We start from the raw sequence: 21,554 nt of genomic DNA, 5'->3' as shown, positions 1-21,554 counted from the left end.
GAAAAGTTGGAGAAATATTACTTAATGTTTAATGCAATTTTACTCAAAGCCTATACTAAATTGCCTTAGAAACTCATATAGTAACCTAAGCATATGCGTAATTAATACCAAAACTAGTTTTAAAATATATCAATCTCGACAATTTCACTTTTAAATACGTCACAATTTAATGTGTAACGGACAAGTCAAGTGGCACTTTCGAGATACGGAGTGCGCAATGTACATTGAAACGTTGCTGCGGTGGCGGTGGCGCTGTCACTCACAGAGGCGTTCACACGCACGCATACAACATAATTGACATTCTCCTTGGCGGTGGTCTACGCGCTGTCAATCTCATGTGCATTTACGCATGCTGATTTAATTATACACTTTTTTGCTACTTGCACATTTTCATTAAAAGTCTCCATTCACGCCCTAGCGTTGCCAACGTCGCTGCCGCTGTTGCTACTAACCCGACTACTGGCACTAGCAGCAGAAGCAATCACAGCAGCTTCACTGCTACGCGGCACTCATTACAGCGGCGAATTAGCGCTGTTTGGCCTTCCAACGACACACACACACGCACACACTCACTCGCTCACCTATTAATTTGCAATTGAGTGTGTGTGTGTGTGTGTTTGTGCAATTTAATGCACGTAATTGCACTTCAAAATGCATTGAAGTAGTTGCGCGTAGTTGATATGGAAAATTGCAAATTTTTTTCTTCAACTATTTGCTGCAACATATTAGTTGCCGTTATTTTCATTTATTTTTCTTTTTGTTTTTGCTTTGCACCCTCCAACAAGTGCATTAATGGGGTTGTGTCTGTCGCTCGCTACAAAGTAGTCATCTAATTATTTCGCGTCCGATATGCTGTTTGATATACAGAGACGCACACACACACACACACAGGCATAACTAACTCATTTGCATTTTTATTTTAAAATTGCAAAACAAAAAATTAAAAGTGTTTTAATTGCATTTCCGTTTGTGCTAGTTTTTTTTAATAACATTGCACATAATTAATTTAACCATTTTGATCTAATTTATATTTGCTGAGATATGCGCCATAGCATCCACATACATACAAACACATATACATATATTCTAGTAAATAGCAAACTTGCGGCTGCCGACGACCGCATTTACTGCTTACTTTGTAGTAGTAGTTGTTGTTGTTACTGTAGTCATGTTCAACCGATTGCACGCGCCAATGTCACTCATTAGTCGCCAAGACATGCACTACCTTGTTGTTGTTGTTGTCATTTCACTTTGACATTTTAGACGTAGCGTGTTGTACCTGAGCCACCGCCCACAGCATTGCCTTGCCTTTTAATTAGGTTACTGCGGTCACTTAGTATTTTAATTGCCATTGCACTTTTACTCTTTCTCAAGGACAACGGTAGCCCGTTGGTAAGTGATGGCCGCTGGCAGGCGTGATACTATCTGTGTACTTGCTTATACAAAGTGGAAGTATGGCAATGCCTTTAAGAATTACTTAAAATGTGAAAGGTCACCAAGGCAGTGATTCTGAGAAAGATACGGACACCATAAAGGGTGCAGTAAAGTGATATAAGATGGATTTTAATTTGGTGATATGAGTAAGTATGGGTATATATTTGATTCATATATATGTATATAGGATATATATTCCAATATATAAATTTGTTTATCTATATATATCATAGTGTACATCTTAGCTTATTATTTTTGACCATTTTCTTCTCCGAACAGCTTGCCGTTATTCAACAGAGAGAATTAGTTATAAGATTGATCATGTCAGAGACTCACTCAGGTTTTTTCTAAGTTTGGTGAGCCAAGGAACTATAATTATTCGGAAAACCATGTTATATTATCCAATCTTATATTGGATCTTTACTCGCACTAACCATATTTAATCTCTAACCCAGAATCTACAAAAAAATTTATTGAAAGAAGAAAAGATGAGACAAAAATTATAATCTCTCTATGAAAAAAACATTCAGTCAGTCAAAACAGTTTTCCTTAGCTTGTGGCATTACTAGCTATCCGAAGGGCCTCAACTTGTCTATCAGTTGTAACCCCACTGAAGTTCTAAATGCGATCATACTACCTTAAGGATCTTTATAGATCCAATTCAAAACGAACAGTCCAAAAACGATAGAAGAAGACGAAGCTAACGGTAAATTTAAAAATATTGAAGACTTTCCGCGCCATTTACGAAGCTTCACGAAGCCAAGAAACAGATGCGATTGAATATAATGTTCACATTTTATAAATGTCACGTGTTCTCATCACGTTATATTGTAAGATTATAATTCTAGGGACCAATTTTAGTACTTCTTTAGTTCAGAAAACCTCTACCTAATGCTAAAATTTAAATATTTAATATTAAAGATCTATGGTTGGCTTGGAGAACTTATCTGAAATGTGAAAGACGATTGACTCTGAACTATTTTAACACGTGTTTAGTGAAGACATTTTTAGGTTCGTTATGTTAGGGATGTTAGATCTCCACAACTGCAGAGAGTCTCACTTAGACAGCTTCGATTGTCCTTAGTGACACCCAAATACGCCAGACAGATCACCAGATACCCTTATGATTCGACAGTGCGCTTAGACTCTATTATAAAGTTCTTAAGTCGGCTAATGTCGATTCCAGTCACTTCGCTTGGTTCGTCGAAGATGTGCCTACCGAGGTGTTTTGGCCTCAGTCTGGCGAATGCTGGATTTATTATTTGGTCGACTTGTCTAAAGTTTCAAAGCCTCTATTGATATTGCAAGTACACTTGATAAACTCCCAGCATGCTCTATATATAAGTCCAAACTACTCAAATACAACACATTATAAACAAATTTGTTAATTTTTCAAAAATTATGTCCACAAATTCACTACATTGAGCTGAAGAAGCCTTCTTAACTACTATAAGACAACAACTTCCAGCCAAGCACTATAACAAAGTGCTAGTACAAACTACAAAAGCACAGCGCAGTTGAGTGACCTCCAAAAAAACAGTAGAAGACACACCTGACTAAATTGAATGCATGCCACTACACCTCTTTTGTTTTCTTTATTAATTTCCAAAAATTTAAACGAAACTGTAGCCTAAGCGAACTACCAACCATGAAGCAAAAACAAAAACCTTTCTCGTGACCATGATATTTTTTATGGCCATAACTTGAACAACTAAATTTTAAGTGATCAATAAAGTTGAGAAGCAAATAGATTTACAAGATTTACTTGTAGTCACAAGAATTCTATAATTACAGGCCAAGATCAAAAACCGAGCACAAAGATAAAATATTGAAAAAAGAAAAAGCTAAAAAAAATAAAAAATTAAAACAAAACTAAAAAAAAATAAAATAATCCAAAAAAATTTAAAAGCGAATTAAATAAAACGGAACAAGAAAAACTGAAACTTGTATTAATAACGGCATAGAAACAAGTAGTGTAACAAGGCTTGTTATTTGAGATTGCACGATGTATACATTGTAAGGTAGAAGTACAACTAGTAAACCTTGAATTAAATTATACGAAAGTTCAAGTGCTTGGCAGCTAAAGAGTACACAGTAGGTAAGCACAAGACCCAAAAAGACACAAGTAGTTTACAATATTTTTAGAAACACCCACCAAAAATAAGGTGTGTGGTTTAAGGTTGACTTAGGAGACACCAAAACTGGTCCTGTATATAAAAAAATATATATATAATAAACAAAGTAATTATCCAAATATTTCGGATATTCGATCCATTTGAAATGATAAAACCAATGTCTCTACCATCCAGTCAGCCTAATACCACTTCGTAAACTGATCTATCAGGATCCCGAAAATTATCGTAAAACGATTAAAGTTAAAAATATAATATAACTAGTTTTTTACTGAAATTGCTTTTCGGGATCCCGAAAACATAATTCCAAAATACGGGATCCCGAAAAAAATTATTTAAAGATTAAAATTATTATTTTATTTTATTATTATTTTCAAATTTTAACAATTATTTCTAATATGCATAAATTTCATAATCTCAAAATACTAGGTTAGGTTGTAAGGCTGTTTAGGCAATTAGGAGTCGACAAAGCGCTTTGAACCTACTACAAATATGCAGAGATTTTTAACTTCTAAATTCGCTATTTCGCGAGCTTGCTCGAAAAAGTGAGATCGAAGAAATTTCTTTCTTGATCTCGCAAAGGCGGGATATACCAGAAGAAAGTGTAGAGATGATTATACCCCATCATCCTCCATGCAGCTTATACAGCTAGCGTCCGGTAATATTTTTAACCTTACAGCGTGGATGACGATGGGACAATGGCCAGTAAGAACCCCTACGACTAGGGAGAGTTAAGATTTACTGAGGGCGAAGAGCTCGGTAGAACCCCCGCGGCTTACCTTGGGCCAGAAGGATCTTGGGACTGCGCATGTGCTAGTGACTGACCAGCGCCTGCTCAGCTTAGCTGAGACCCATCTGTCCATTAGCAAATCATAATTAGGTCAACGGTGCTCCCACATCATTTCATGCTTCTAATAGTGAATCTGACGTTCCTGACTTTGCAAGCTCACCAGCCTTACAATTTGTCGCGATTCCGCTGTGGCCAGGAACATAGACTCATCTAATAGAAAAGTATAACGATGCCACCGACAGTGAGGATAGGCATTCCTTAACCAACCTTGAGCGCACAGTCAGTGAACTCAGGGCTAGTATCGCCGCTCTACTATTCGAGTGTATCGAGTCAAAATATTGAATCCCGTATAAATTTATTAGAAATAAAGTAATATAATTTTTTCTAAACAAATTTTCGTCAAAAATATATGTTGTTTACATATGAAGTACAGCGTAGTTGTAACCACACCATATTGTCTCGATTTGTAATTAAAATAAAATATTCAAAAAAACAACAGCAACAAGCACTTGTATTGTGTAATGAAAATTCTGGCGTAATATTAATATAAATTTACCATAAATATGGCACATAACCCATGTACATATACATATGTGTAACACCGGTTGCCGAAAATAAATTATTACCAATACACTCGTACACATATGCCATAGTATAATAATAAATCGCACAATAAAGCTACACACACACACATACGTTCATATATGTATTTGGTTGTAATTTTGGCAAGCGTCAGCCTGGAATGCCGATACATTTCGGATTTCGGCATGGAAGTGGCCGCTGCGGACGTGTAGCTGACGCTGTCGTGGAATTTGGTACGTGTGAACGCCTCGTATCAGTGGCACAAATACCTGTTGACTGTTGGCTGCTGAAATTTGCGTCTCAGCGATAACGCGCCGGCACAAACACACATATAGACAGGGGCACAGAAATGCACACAGTGGCGCACATATATTGTACAAGTAGACACAGGCACTTGGCCGATGTGACAGTTTCGTTGGGTGGCCAAAGCCACCAGCCACTTTATGCTGGCAAAAGTGTTATGTGCGGAGTGGTTTGATTATTCGGGCGATTTGCCGGTTGGTCAATTTGACGTTTTGGCGATTACTTGTTAATTTTTTTTTCGTATTTACTTAGCGCTCCATATGCCGCCATTGGTTACACTTACACAATTAATACTGAAATTCGCATATAGCTGTTATTGTTGTTGTGTTATTTGTAAGCGTCACTGGTACGCATATCATAGCACGGCAGCCGATTTTCGAGCGCGTACAATTTTATCTACAAACTTGTCAACAAATTTATATTTATGGCTTGTTAATTGCAAAAGGCCAAAGACACAAATATCGGCGAAAAAGTCGAGCGCCAAAGCAATTGGTAATCAAATAAAATTTGTTGAACTGCGATATGAAATTAGCAGGTGCTGAAACCGATCAGCTGTAGTGTGTTGAAAGTGATACGCAAAAATATATAATTTTTGAAGGAAAATGGTGTCACATTTATATTTGAAATCAAGTTAAGAAAACCAAGGGCGGTGTACCCATTTAATATAATGCTTTGATTATCACTAAAGTATATAGTTGAGACATAGATATATTTTTGGCAAAGTAAATTCAAGGTTCTAGAAATTTTAGGTTCTGACTGTTGAAGGTTCTGAATGAGACTGTTGAATTTTTATGAAAAGCTTTATTCTTCTTCTTGACTGACATAGGCACCGCTTACGTGAGTCCACAACAGCGCACCATTTCTTCCTCCTCCTGGCAGTTTGGCGCCGATTGATAATACCAAATGAACCCAAGTCCTTCTCCACCTGGTCCTTCCATCGGAGTGGAGGTCTTTCCCTTCCGCGGCTTCCACCATCGGGTACCGCATCGAATACTGTCAGAGCTGGTGCCTTTCGAACAACATGACCTAGCCAGCGCGGAACTATGAACTATGTCCACGAAAAGCTTTCGCATACCAGATATAGTCTCAAGGATTTAACTTTGTCGGTCAAAATATTTGAAAAACTTAGATAGTTTCCTTATTTTCAGACCTTTAAATTGAATCTGAAGCAATGCGACGAAACATTGTTAAAGATCTGAAATAATCTTCGTTTAGCCACTCAGAACAACTACACCTTATTAATAGATTTACAGTGAAAACCAAAAATAGCAAAAGTAGTGGACGTAACCTTTTGATAACTTATAACAACTTATTAATGATCAAAGTTGGATTAGTAAGGTGCCCAATATCATAGTTGGGGCTTAGTTCCAACCAACAGCAAAATAAGTTTGTGGTAAATTCGCCAACTTCATCAGCAAGCAAGACTAAAACTATAAGCATATGTCAGACATATTAAAGTTTTCCATAAAATACATCAGCCGTTCGACTGCAATTTTGCACCTTACAGCCTTTTCGCACAGCCAAATTAATTTAATACATTAAGATTATAATAGAAGAACCAATTTCTTCCTTTCGCACAGCCGGCTACTCGATTAACGATACTTATACTGTGTTCATAAGAGGTTGGTAAGTTCCATTTTATCAATAAACACATCCAAATTTACAACGACGACAACAACGCACAGTGTTGCATTCCAGTTTTAACTTCTTTTATATTCGAATAAAAATTTATGTCGTAAAAATTTTGTTTCTTTCGTATGGTAGATCGATCTAAATCAGCATTTTAATTGAGCAGAGGCCAGTTAATTGTTCCATTAACTCCTGTGCAAAAGACACAACATTAACTCAATTAGCTATCGAATAGGTACACATATTTACAACAAACAATGTAAATATTTTCAAAGGTTTTAAGCTTATGTCAAGAGAGATATCAACTACCATTTGATAATCCTAACCACCCGATCCCGTCGATTACCAATTGATCAATGGTAATTCAATACGAAAATATTTGTGGTAAATTGTAGGACCTTTTGGATTAGTTGGAATGTAATATTTTCCTCTATTTATTTTATATTTGTTTATTTCTCTACTAGTACTACTTTCTACCCGGTTCAAAGAACTTAAATCCTATTTTCAATATTTTTTTCTATGTAATAAATTATTTATTTAATTCTGTCTTATAGTTACATATTTAAAGAATAATTTCTGATTTCAAAAAAAAAAAATTAAAACTCTTCCATTTTGACGTCATTTCTGGTCCTTAGGTAAGACCATAAACTCGTGCTTGAATGAAGGAAAGACAAAAAAAAAGTAAAAATTGGAAACTTGACAGCCATTTTTCAAAAAAAAAAAAAAAAAATTCGTTCAAATTTTGTCAAGAATTGTCAATTTTGGAATAAAAAGAAAAAAATCGTTCAAGCACGAGTAAATTGTGTCTCGAACACCTGTGCAAAATTTCATCAAGATCGGTTGAGCAGTTTGATTTGGAGCGGACACCTTCCAAAGGCTGTAAACTCTCTTAAACTATTATTCGGATCGACTTGAAAATTTAGGATAATATTCTTGAGATGTTGTAGAAATTAATAAACAAAAAAATCGATTTTTCGAACCCATGTAACCCCTTAAATTCCCTTAGGCAGGTTTAATGATAAAAATTATTAAATATAAGCTCTTAAAATAACTCTCGAGGTGATCTTTGGTAGGTTAATATCTACATCTCAAAAACATCAGATCTTATCGTGAACAATCAACGTGCTTTTATCAGAACTATTTATATTTCTTATCGCTAACTATGCTTAACTAAACAATCAATATCTCAAAGTATTACAAACAACTCGAACATCTATAGAGATTGAATATACGGGAGATTGAGATACGTATGTATATGGGTTTATTGATGTTGGATCATCCAAATGATATCGGTCAAATAGGAGATCTATGAATATGGGGCTCATAAATGTCTCGATTTATTTGATGAACAAAAACACAAGTATTGAATATGGATTCACGATATTGAAAAGAACTATTATGTTAATCGAGAACGTTGTGTCGAACAAACGACAATATTTTGGAGAAATGTGACAAAAATTTCTTTTTATATTTTATCTGATAAAGTATGTAAAAGTAACGTACTCTAAACTAGGAGCTGTGCTCAATTTTTAAAATTAAATATATTTGGATCCAGAAATAATGAGTTTCTCAAGAATTTTAGAATAATAGCGTTAAGAGTTTATAAAAAAAGGTATTTCCTAAGTCTTCCAACACCTTTATGTCACTAAATTTGTGTCTGAGACCTACAACACAGCCTACCAACAGTCAAAAAACCACGCACAAGCACACTCTGAAGGTTGTCTACATAATATCCCAACATTTAAATCAAACACAACGCACAAAACGTCAGCGATAACATCAAAACAACAGCAAAAGTGGATGGATGCATAATAAAAAGCAATGATTCACACGTTAGTTAAATAAACTCACTCACGCTCGCATAGAATTGCAATGGGAGACGCATGTAACCGCGATCAGTTGATGGCAGACATTAAGGACGCCGCTTTGCGGTGCGTAGCGTTGTTATCACTGGTAATAGATCGGCGGTGAATGGCAATAGTGGCAAAAGTAAGCCGTTCGCTGGTTGTTATCAACACCAGTAGCCAAGCGGTGAGGCCTATTGAACACCAACAACTCAACTCGTGCGTGAGGCCGCCAAAGTTTCGCCGGTTTTTCGCTGAAGCTAAAGTGTTTAAATGGCCACACCAAGATATAATTAAGATCGCCGCTACTGATCTGCTGTGTGTGAGCGCGTTGTATTTAATTCTAAGCACGTCAAATTGGCTTTGGTAACACTTTATTTATTTATTTTTTTTAAATTTATTTAAGCGACAATGTCTCGCCTTGCGGTTGCAAGTTGTCGCTTGTGGCGCTTTGTTGTTGCGTTGTTGTAGAGTTATGACACTTTTATGAAGCACACAATTCACCTCAAAACACTTTGTGGCTGCAAAATTTGCATAAATTGAGAGTTGTTTTTCGTGGAGGAGAGGAGTGCAGATTTTAGACACTTTTTGTTAGATTTTGTTTTATTTTTTGTTTAATTTGTAATTTTTAACACTTGTGCCGTTATTTCACCACACTTTTGCTTGAAACACAACACTTTGTCGCTCAATCTCATAGAAAATCATTAAAAAATAACTATTTTAGCACAGCCAACTCAACTACGAGTTCGAGCCGTGTTGTTACTCGCACGCCTGACTAGACTAGACTAAAGCGGCGCCGCGCGACTTGGTGTTGCATGCCACAATGGTGTGTGCGCGTTTGCGTGCGACAGGTAGGACCACAACGGCGGCTCGCCAATGCACTAGTACACGTAATGCCACACACTGAAGCACTGCGAACAGCACTGAGAAAGCTCAAGCGAGCATAAGTTGGATTAAAGCTCTTGCATGCGTCGTCTACGCACGCTTTGCAACCATGCACATATGGCGGAGGCCGAGACTGCGATACGCCAGTGGGTCTACACTTTACACTCTATATTATAATTATTATTTATGTACTGATTTTTGTTGTTGTTTTTGTTTTCTCCTTTTTCCATTACACAATGTCAGCGCGCTGCCGCTGTACTGGAGTATTACACGCGTATGTCGACTGCGTATTAACCTAGAAGATGAGTCCAAATGGTTGGATACGCGTGGTTAGTGCCGACAGGTTGTTGGTTTTGGTCGCCTTTCGCGATTGGCACCTCTCGACGACACGACACTAACTAAACTGAACTGAACTGCACGTAATTGTGTTGGACTTTTAGTGCGAGTGTGGAGCAAAAAATGTCACATAGAGCTTTAACGCCGTCGCCCTAATAACCAATTGTGCGCATAATCGCGAACTGAATGACAGACATACAGACAGAGGCCGACAACAGACCGAGAGCTCTTGGATATATGTACAAGCATTGTAAATGCATAGTGTGAAGCTTCCGAATGCGTATGTTTGTATTATGAAAATGTTGGTTTACTACCCACCACCTCCTACCCAACACATCATCAGTCACTATCGTCACAACCATCACTGTCAATCAAAAGCTAGCTACTAGCTAACAAGTATACGGACAATAATAATAACAGCAACAACAACAACTAATGAAGGCAAGAACCACCACATATGTATGTATGTATGTATTATAGTAAAACCCAACAACAACACGCTGCAAACAGGTGCTGAGAGGGGAGGCAGCCGGGAGTGTTCGTTAGTTACTCGAAGGTGGTTTTGGGTGTACTACTATTACCGTTGCCTTAGCATTTCATTGTTACCACACAATATTGCACACAAACATATATATTTATATAAGTAGGTATGTGTGTACTCGCCTACACCACAAGAATGCATATAAAATAACAACAAATTAATAACAGTGTGTAGTAGTAGTAGTAATGGCAAAAAAAAACGTAACTACATAAGTAGTGTGTGTAATAATATAATACAACAACAACAAATGCGCTTAACAAATGCTATAAACGAGTAGAGCACAAATAAATCAGTAGCACGAAGCAATTTTCAATACACATATTATATATACATATGTACATACGTAAGTACATACGTCGTTAGGTAAATATGTATGTGTGTATGCATGCTCGTATAAGAGCACAATAATGTTATTAGACGTAATTGTCAACGTAAGTAAGTGGCTGCAATAACTGCGGTTGCGTTAAGTTGTTTTGAAGCACCGATACACAGTGGGGCGTTGGTGCCCACGGGCACAGCTGGTTGAGAGGACAGTAGTTAAAAATAGTGTGTACTAACAAAAATATTAAGCTTTGAAATTCCTACTTTGGAGCTTCACAACGGTTTTCAAATCAGCTGTGTTCGATTCGCCAAAATTTAGCGAGCAAAATGGCGACTACTATTAACTTTGAAGTTATAGATAATTTCGTATACCTGGGAACCAGTATCAACAACACCAACATTGTCAGCCTCGAAATCCAGCGTAGAATCACTCTTGCCAACAGGTGCTACTTTGGACTGCGTAGACAATTGAACAGTAAAGTCCTCTCTCGACGAACCAAAATCAAACAAGTCGCTTATCATTCCCGTGCTGCTTTATGGTGCAGAAGCTTGGACGATGTCCATATCAGATGAGACGACACTAGGAGTTTTCGAGTTTTTTTTTTTGCGCAAGATTTATGGTTCTCAGAACATTGGCAACAGCGAATACCGCAGGCGATGGAACGATGAACTGTACAAGTTATACGACGACATTGACATAGTTCAGCGAATAAAAAGACAGCGGCTAGGTCATGTTGTACGAATGGACGAAAACACTCCAGCTCTGAAAGTGTTTGATGCAGTACCCGCCGGAGGAAGCCGAGGAAGAATACTTTTTGCGGACGAAATACAGTTTTTTCAAAGTGGCTTTATTAGCACGTAAAACTATTATAAAATCATCAGAGAATGATATTTCAGTCTATAGACTGGGGGCGGCGCACGCCTACAAGATGCGGCTGATATATCACGAAGACTGTAGGAAATGACAAGAGCATGGTACCAGAGAAACAATGGAGCATCTCTCGTGTGCTTGTGTGCTTGGCTTTAGCATTTGAGTGTCAAGCTCCCACGATAATCTCAATCTGGAAGAGATATCGTAAGTGAAACCACATAACCTTTTGGAATTCGCGTCAAGCGCAACGACGACAACTCCTCATTAACTACGAGACGACACTCCAACTGGTAAAATGACCAAAACTGGTCTATGTGTGGCTTTCTGGCCTACCAGACTAACCTAACCAATTTCCGTGCAGATTATGAAGCAACGTCACCGCTATTTTCATTTTCTCTTACAAAGATGTTTGCGAAAAAGACATGAAAATGATTTTTGTGGCCAAAAAGAATAAAAACAAAAAGTTCTTCAAAGATAATTAAGATAATATCTCTCAGAAGTCTCTACATAATCGACCACTTGCCTCGCTTGGCTTGGGTTTTAGGCATATAACGGTATTAAAAAGCTTTTTATTCCAACAATCTAACGATTCAGACCTTTAGTCAAAAGCAAAAAAGATTTGGTTCCATAAACAAAGGAAATACATATATGCCTGTTCGAATAAACTAAGAAATTCGAAAAATATTCGAAAAAATCTCGACCATTTTTAATTGTTTCAGGGACCGCCGATATGGACCTTTCAATATAATAAACCCGAATATGTTTGTTCCAAGTATTGAAGTATTTCTAAAACACCCCTCTTACAAGAGCAAAGAAAACAGTTGCAATTGAATTATCTTAATTAGACAATGGCTTTGAATGCTATGAGATTATTGTTCTTAAGTGGATAGTAGAAACAGAAGATTATAAGTTTTTCAACTTTTATATTTGGAGCCTTCCAAAAGAGTGGATATGACATCCAATTGTGTAAACCCAAACTAAAACCGTGTGATTTGTCAATTGTTTCAATTCGGTTCCTTAGAAGGCTGAAGTGACTTACGACTTTCAGAGCACTTGAAAACCTTTTCTTGATATCAAACGATGAAACCGTTGAAATTAATATTGGATTGATATTATTAAAGTAATAATGGACAATGTCTTGCGATTTTTAAGTCATTCAAGATCAAATGTGCAAAAACTGTCGGCTTATAAATCAGTCTACAAGATAAAAAAATATAGAATAAAGAGAATAATTCGCCAGAAGCCTACTTACACTGATTGTAGAGAGTTTAAAAAACAAATTAGTTGAGTTATGAACTATAAACACCCTTTGTTTCAATAGACAATTCTTGGAAAACAAAGCAACAGCTACATTTGTCAATTTTGAAAAAATCAAATCAATATGTCAACTCGTTATCTAATCACAAAACCAACTCATCAACATTTTTGGTTTCTCCCAACTTTTTTGCATTTTAAAAGCATACAACCTAACATGGTAATATGTCGAACATTCAAAACATCAATGATTGATTACCACCCTAAGGCCCCATTTATGTTAAGTAGATTATGCGTCATCTATTAAACCACAATTCTTTATCATTCACAACAGAGTTGTTCTCACACCAGCAATCGCAATGAAATTAAATATATTTTATGGCTTTTATTATATGGTACATACCGAGTATAAATAATTCATGCATACTCATTCAATTTCAACATCGATCACAAAGCGATCTCACTTTACAACATTTTTGTATTTTTTTCTCGTTTTTTTTTTTTTGTTAATTTATTTGCAAAGAGACGATTAACATATTACCATAAAAGGCAAAAATGCGCGCACACACACACACACAAACGATACACATTTGTAGAATAGGCGCTGGCAACGAAGATCAACTGCTGGCATTTACGCATGCTCGCTTTCAAACATACATACATACAAACAACGCATACAAGGGAGCACATAAGTAAATTTTTGTGTATGCAAATACAAGATAAACATGAATTTAATATCAGCCCACACAAAACACATGTGATTTCGGCCCACTGTGCGATTTTGTCAAGTGTATGCTGTTGCTATAATACAAATCTGCTGTGTGTTTGTATGTATGTTGATGATGTTGATGAGGCACAAGCCACGTAAATACGAGGGTAGTCAGATAAAGTGGCTTATTTTTATCTAGACATTTTATAACTTCATACAAAAAAATATTTTTTTAAGATTAATTTTTGTTTTGTTAATAATAAAGGTAATGATTTATTGAACACCGCTATAATAAGAGGATAAGGCCTCCTAAAAGTTTGTACGAATTTTTTTTGTCAATAACATCGGTAATATTGATTTACTAGAATGAACTTTTGTAACAAATTTTGAGCGAAATGTTTATAATGGCTGTTTTTTTTTTTTGGACATATGGCTTTCATTGGCGCAATACTTTTTTTCAGATTTGGTCTTTTCGACAGCTGTTACTTGATTTATAGCCCATTTGGACTTTATTGCTGACACACGGCTCCAATTGCTGCAGAAATTTTGTCGAAAATTGGACCTCTGGCCGAAATTTTTTCGAATAAACCACAGTGGTGGGTGGCCCCATATGTAGAAGTTCATGCAATTGAGGAAAGGTCCTAGCTGCCAATCACTTGGGAGTGTCGAAGAGCGATTATTTTTCATATGGCTCAAGCAGCTCATGACTTCCGGTCTTAGACGAAGTATCCTCTGGATAGCCAGCAGCCATTTCTCGCTTTAAGAATCACGATTTGAATGTTTTTGTTTCCGATAAGCCAATCAGCCGGTATCGGGGATTTTTTTTCCGAGGAGGGGGTGTTCAGAACGCCGTAACTCATGTTCTACTCAATATTTTTAACCTAAAATGTATATTTATAATGACTACATATATGAAAATAAATTATAATAAACTTAATGCTCTTTCTATTTACGGCCAGATGGGATAATCCGTCACCTAGGATGATCCCCTTAAGGGGTTAGAAGTAGTCAGAATTTTCAAAAAATCATTATTTTTTTTTTTTGCATTTCCGTTAAGTGTAATATCTGAAAAATTTTCTCTGAAAATTTGAAGGTGATACGATAATTACCTTTCGAGTTATTCGACAAATAACAAAGAGCGCTCGGGCACTCTAAAACACTTGAGTGAAAGTTTATATGTTTTTTTTTTTTTCAAAACTATGTTTTTTGAATTGGTGGCAACTGTAACTCGAAAAGCGCTCAGTAGAATTTGATTAAATTTTTACAGCTTCTAGAATACATAATAATACTGGGCCTGATCGAAGATTTTTATTATTTCAAAAATTTCGATTTTTTAGGACCAGTTATATATTGAAATCCAGAAAAAAAATTTCCTGAGGCCGCCATTTTGTTAATTTTGAAAAAAAAAATTTAAAACTAAAAAGTATTATCAATTTATAAAACTAAATTTTCTTGTCCGATTGATTTTAGATAAATCTCCAAAAACGTGTGATTGTCACGGCAAGGACCTTTTTTGGAACTGGGTCAGCTTTCCTAAGTTAGAGTTATAATTTTTCTTTTCTTTTCAAATTTTCTTCAAGTCAAAACCTGTTTAAAAAAGCGTGGGAAGAGGGAAATGTGAAAATGTAGACTGACTTAACCTCTCAACTGAAATCATTAAAATTAGTTTCTTAGATGCAGATGGATCGATTTTCATACACCAAAATAGAGATTAAGATACAATTCTTTATATTCAAGTTCAGAAAACAATCTACATTCGAGGATCCAAGTGATATCATTATATTGTTAGCTTATTTCGTGCTATAAGGCTTGTATAATATAGAGTGAAGTTCGAAAAGGCTTTGGAAACACTTTTTCCGCGAAGGAAACATAGTCTTGGAATTGCGGTGATGCAACTATTTCAAAACTTCAAATTCTACGGAGTATTTGGAAGAAAAGTGCTGTAAAGCGAACGAAAATGTCATCAAGAAAATAAAAATATATTATTTTGACAAAGAATACAATTTGTTGAAGGAGGGAAACTATTATAAAGTGCTGGGCTATTTGTAGATATTGAGCAGATGAAAGGGTTAAAATATTTTTCTATCAAAAAAATACCGACTTATCAAACTACCCTCATAGAAGAGGCGGGCAACGAGTCTACAAGTGTAGTACAAATACATACATACATACATTTATTTGGATCTACACACACATACAAATGTACTTATGTATCAATGTAAGATTGGATTGAACACGCTTTACAACTTTAGTATCACCGCATCAATCATAGGCATTGCTAAATGACAAGGCAGACAAACGCACACACACACCAAACAACTCAAACACATTCACACACACACACAGCAAAGTACAAGTAGCAAAAGAAGCGCATCAAAGACCGCGGAGACACTAGAATCGCAAAATGGCAAAAGCAAAAAATGGAAATTGATACATGAAAAGCTAAAGAAGTTATGGGCAATAATAAAACCGCAGAAAATATTAAATTAATAAATAATGAATAAAATGTGGGAAATGATAAGTAATGTATGTGCAGAAATTATAAAAATCAAACAGCAACAACAACAACAACACAACTAACAAAGCGTAAATTTTGTGCGAGGGTGAAGCGCTTGGCGGCCAGTGCAAGCACTTGAAAACACAGTGGCAACTACAAGTGGGGGCTTTCAAGCAGAAAAAATAAATACATAAATATACCGAGAGAAGAATTGAATTAAAAAATAACAACAACAACAATAATAAAAAAATATAAATACACTTGCGAAACATAAAAGCGCTTGTTTATAGCCGCAAATGAAATATGAATAGAAAGCGGCCGGCCACAAGAGTAATGTAAAATAAGCACAATAACAACAATAGCAACAACAATGTGAATAAAATAGTAATGATAAACGCAATGAAAAAATAGTAAGCAAAATATCTATTTAAGTGCCCAACTGAGGATAGATAGATGGACGAGTGTGTGTGTGTGAGTGAATTGGCGAAATGCTTCAGCAGCAATGAATCGAGTGAGTGACTCGATGGTATGCAAGGAAGGGCGTAGAAGGATGACGATGAAGAACGGCAGCTATAGATTCGTGTGTGTGTAAAAAAAATCATGAAAAAGAGCATTTGTCCAGACAGCCGCGCTTATGTATGGCAATCGAACGCCACTACTGTAAAATGCCAACAACAATAACAACACAAATAACCGCACCATAATAATGTTATTAACACATAATAAAAATATGAAAACAACAAAAAAACATGAATTGTTTGAATAACCAAATAGCATTAGGGATAACCTCATAATTATGATACACGCAAAAAAAAAGTGTACAACAATAAAGTTCCACCCACAAGCAAACAGCACAGATAGTATGAGGAATGTTCCATAAATTTTGCATTTTAATTGTGCGAATTTTTGCGTTGAGTCATCGGCATGTGCAGATGAGTCTAAAAATTTAGCATAGAACAGAGGTCACGTGACAGCGCAGAAATATTTTGGCCACTGCCACAAAAAAAAACTGAAAAAGAGAACTTGATGATGCCATCAAATAGTTTTTTGATGAGCCAAAGTATGGAAGAGTAATAAGACAACAATTGTAGCTTGAAGCCTAAAATCAATGAAGCGACATAATGAACTCAAGAAACATACATCTTCGATCTAGGTAGTATTAGTGTTGATAAAGCCGAATAGGACTGAGCCGAATGCTTAACAAATCTTAGTCCGCCGTCAAAGACAACCTAAAAGTATTAGTTGAAACTTCGTTCAGACTACTATTTGTCATAGAATGTAGACCTATTAAACCTCGACAACCAGTTGAGATAGCAAAACCAACACTGGAGACAAATATATAATTTTAACGCATTCCAAAGTCGTTCAGTAACTTGGGTACAGATGGATCTATTTTCATACAACAAAATAAAGATCAAAATACAAACCTTTATATTCATGTTCAAACAATACACATACGAGGATCACAGCGATATCGTTATAATTGATAACCTGGGAGAATTACCACGAACACCTAAGTATCTTATTTTGGGCTAACAGACTTGTATAATATAGCGTGTCTTTCGGGAAGGCTTTGACTCAGTTTTAGGTGAAGGAAATGCAGAGGTCTGAGCATTGGAATTGCGATGATGCAACTATTTCAAAATTTCTAATTCAACGAAATACTTCGAGGAAAAGCGCTGTATAGCGAATAAAGACATCGTCAATGAATCTGATCTAATCTCCTATAGAGTAAAACTGTTCTGATATGTTGATATATGTAAGTATGGAATTTTCAGATCTTATCAGTCGAATATATTCTTTGACATTTCTTCAAGTGACAATAAAACAGAATAGATAATGTCTTAAACATTATAGGGTGTTTTTTGAATGATGTTAATTTCCTAGAGACATAGCTGTCAAACTAGCTGTCACTGTAAAGAGATGTGTTTGACAGTTATGTTCAGTATATTTTGACAAATGACCAAGCAAAAATCTAAATCGAGATAAGATTTAAAAATAGTCGAAACTTAAAAGCTCTCTATGCTCAAGACTTCAAAAACATGTTACCCGCAATGGTTAGTACTATAGGAAAATGATTTATTAGGACGAACTTTCGGATCTTTTAGGAAAAAAGCCTACTTTTTGTGAAAGTCCATCATGTGAATGATCTTTGCTAATACATCAGTGGAGACTGGCGAGTTGGAAATTAACATTGGTCATTTCATTAGTGATATAGGACCGTTAATGGTGGAAAAAGTAGGGCAGAAACGACCGACTGGCTGATCTTCAGAAGACAAAATCGCGATGGCCATATGACAAAAATCTTACTCAAACAACCTACAATTTATGAATCAATAATACTAGAATATTGGAAATTTGGTTGGCCATTACAATTTTATAAATATTTTGTTAGATATATTTGACCGATATTTTCCTTAAGCTTGTGGAGTTTTCGTTCCTTTTTTTCGTCAAAAATCATACAACAACACCGTATAAAAAGAAAATATGAGCTCTCGAAACTAATCAAAAATATATAAAATTATGACATGACCCCATCCAATTTTGTTGTTGTTGTTCACTCAGTGAAACCGTAACTGCACACATAGTTAATTGGCGAAAAATATCTCAAGTTAACAACGTCAATTTTGACGAGCGTTAATGTGGTGTTATGTCGAATTCATGCGCAAATTAAAGAAGTTCATATTTGTTTTTGGCTTTTTTCTCAAAACAAAAAGTAATCTCATTAAATGAAAGTGGATTAGGAAAAAAAAACCAACACTAAGTGGATACGCTTTCTCTGCGCATTTTCAAAAGGTTTCGCAAAATATAGAAGTGAGCAGCAATGAAGAGTGGGCTACACAAAATTACTCCGAACATAAACACATATATGCAAGAGTATATATAGGTATATTTACCGAATAAAAAGCGCTTTGCACGTAAAAATTGCAAAATTGATGAATTCATAAATCACGATTTGATGAAGCAACACTGCTGCCAAAATGCTAAAGTGTGGAAAGCAGTTTATACTCGACGCTGCCATAGCGAGCAAACAGGCACAAGCCAAGACCACAGACAGACATGATGGAAGCGCTTGCCTGTTTGGCCTATATAGACACTGCGCTATAATAATCGTTTGGCGTGCAGCGGGCATAGAGGTGCCCCAAAGGCAGGGAGGTGAAATGTGGAAGTGCTGAGCATATATCACTCGTACATATAGTGTGTGTGAGTACGTGTTTGCACTTTGGCGCTTTGGTCACGCTGGTATTCCACCCGCGCTTAATTACAAAATTATGTGTGCGCGCGTGCGCACAATCGCGATGATACTATCTAATGTATGTATGGCTGTATGGATGTATGTTTGCATGTATATATGAATATTAATGTTTAGAGTACATTTGACGACGGTAAAGTAATGTAAACAGGCACAATAAGCGGCGATCAAGCGAAATTATACATACACGTATGAGGGTATGAGCATTAGGGGGGTTCTTAAAAAATCCGAAGGCGAGTTTTCTGGAATTAAAATTTAATATGTGATAAATTTAGCTGCAAACATTTCCATTTCTGGATTTTAACTTGATTTTTTTTTTTTGAAAATATGAACTTTGGGTTTTAACCAGCAAATTGAATTGGAGGAAAAATTATGTCGTGTAATGACTTCTATTTAATTTATATAGCATTTTTATTTTGTGCCGAGTACTATACGTCTTATCTTATAAAGCGTTTTTCAATAAACAAAGACGGTGTGGGATATCAAGCAAATTTATCCTGTGAAAATACATTCTATGCCATTATGTATGGAACTCGATTACTTTTGCATGGCCACCAAGGCACGCTTACAGAAGTCCAGACGCTGAACCCAATTTTCGACGAGTTTCAGTGATAAATCGGCTGATCCTGCTGCATTTTCACGTTCGATATTCGCTCGAAGTTCATAAATCGTCGCTGGCATGTTGGCATAGACCATAGACTTGACGTAGCCCCACAAGAAATAGACTAACTGCGTCAAATCACACGACCGAGGCGGCCAATTGACTGGGCCATTTCTCGAGATAACACGTTCACCAAACTTGGTTTTCAATAAATATTGTGACATTCGTTATGGGCCGTGCTGTCGGAACCACATATTGTCCAAATCCATATCATCCAATTCGAGCCAAAAATATTCGGCCATCATTGAGCGGTAGCGATTCCCATTCCCATTCACAGTAACGTGAATGATCACGGAAAAAGTACGACTCAATGACGCCGCCGGCCTATAAGCCGCACCTAACTCATGAAATACGTGTGAATTTCTGCCTGACCAATTACTCATAGTTTGCTTATTGTCGAAGCCATTCAGCCAGAAATGAGCCTCATCGCTGAAGGTGGGTTTTCAATGAAAATCCGGATAATTTTCTTGAAACTACGGACACTTCTTTGTCTCACTGGCACGTGAACATTTTGTACTGTGTCTTCGGATTCAAATTTTTCCACTATACGCTCAATTGTTGATCTGACAGAACGATTTTGACGACCATAAATTGGACGTAGCGCTCTTAAAGTTGAGGCCACTGACTCCGAATTTCGGTAGTAAATTTTAATAATTTCGACTCGTCGTTGGATCGTATATCTTTCCATGATGAAATGGCCAATCTTACTGAAGAGAAATGTCAAAAGAGAGATTTTTCCCTCGCGTCGTTTGCTGTCCCTATCGGTCTACTTTTGTGGCGTCCCATTTGAAAAACCCGTTCTGTAGTAAGTATCGACACTGAGAATTACGAAAAACCGGATGGATATTTTTTAAATCTTTTAAGGACCACCCCTATGCGCATATATATGTATGTAGTAATATGACGCACTGAATTATAATACTGGCACCGCTACAAATTGGCGAGGAAATGTAAAAACAACGTGCTAATAACCATGATTTTTGAAGTCAAAATTATGATAAATATACCAATAAACATATGTATATAATATACTCATGTATGTATTTATACCACATATTTATAAATTTTGTTTTTCATAATTTTTCTGTAATAAAACAACAATCAAAAGCACTAATTACAAAACATCGATTTATATAAGCGAGTATATGTATATGTATGGTCAGCTTAATAACTGCGCATGCGCGCGAGCTAATTTGCCTAAAATAAACATAAAATTAGTTTACAAATTGCATTTACCGTTATTTACAGTGCATAAGTGAATTAATTTAGGCACTTTAAGCGTATATCAATTTTTTTTTAATAATAATCTAATTCTGGAGTTCATGTAAGACTTAGCTATAGGACTGCAGTCATTGACGTGCAGTGCATACGTCTTATAACTGTTAAATATATCTATAAAAGCGCTTTCATAAAAGAAAATTTACAGAAAAGCACTTGTCCTCACCGCCACAGAACTTTAATCAAATCAGCATCAGCGCTGACGAACTGTTGACACTTAAAGTCTGCGCACAA

The 21,554-nt window shown here is 36.2% G+C and overlaps 1 protein-coding gene across 4 annotated transcripts in view; it reads right to left on the bottom strand.

Annotated features, from left to right (window-relative positions):
• Positions 1–21,554, bottom strand: part of LOC105212213 (rho GTPase-activating protein gacF) — a 108,585-nt gene that overhangs the window by 32,858 nt on the left and 54,173 nt on the right. Inside the window, exon 1 of one of the 4 annotated variants that reach the window (XM_054231661.1) lies at positions 8,722–20,641. The exons of 2 other annotated variants lie outside the window; for them this stretch is intronic. Coding sequence is in view for 1 of the 2 variants with exons in the window: in XM_011184072.3 (XP_011182374.2) it covers positions 8,726–8,733 (8 nt within the window). In the remaining variant the exon portion in view is untranslated. Of the gene's footprint in view, positions 1–8,721; positions 20,642–21,554 lie in introns of those variants that run through there. One more of the 4 variants, XM_011184072.3, reaches the window with a different exon arrangement.

Source organism: Zeugodacus cucurbitae, chromosome 5, assembly GCF_028554725.1.
Source record: "Zeugodacus cucurbitae isolate PBARC_wt_2022May chromosome 5, idZeuCucr1.2, whole genome shotgun sequence".
NCBI lineage: Eukaryota > Metazoa > Arthropoda > Insecta > Diptera > Tephritidae > Zeugodacus > Zeugodacus cucurbitae.
Note: the sequence above shows the minus strand (reverse complement) of the source record. Positions and strands in the feature narration are given on the sequence as shown.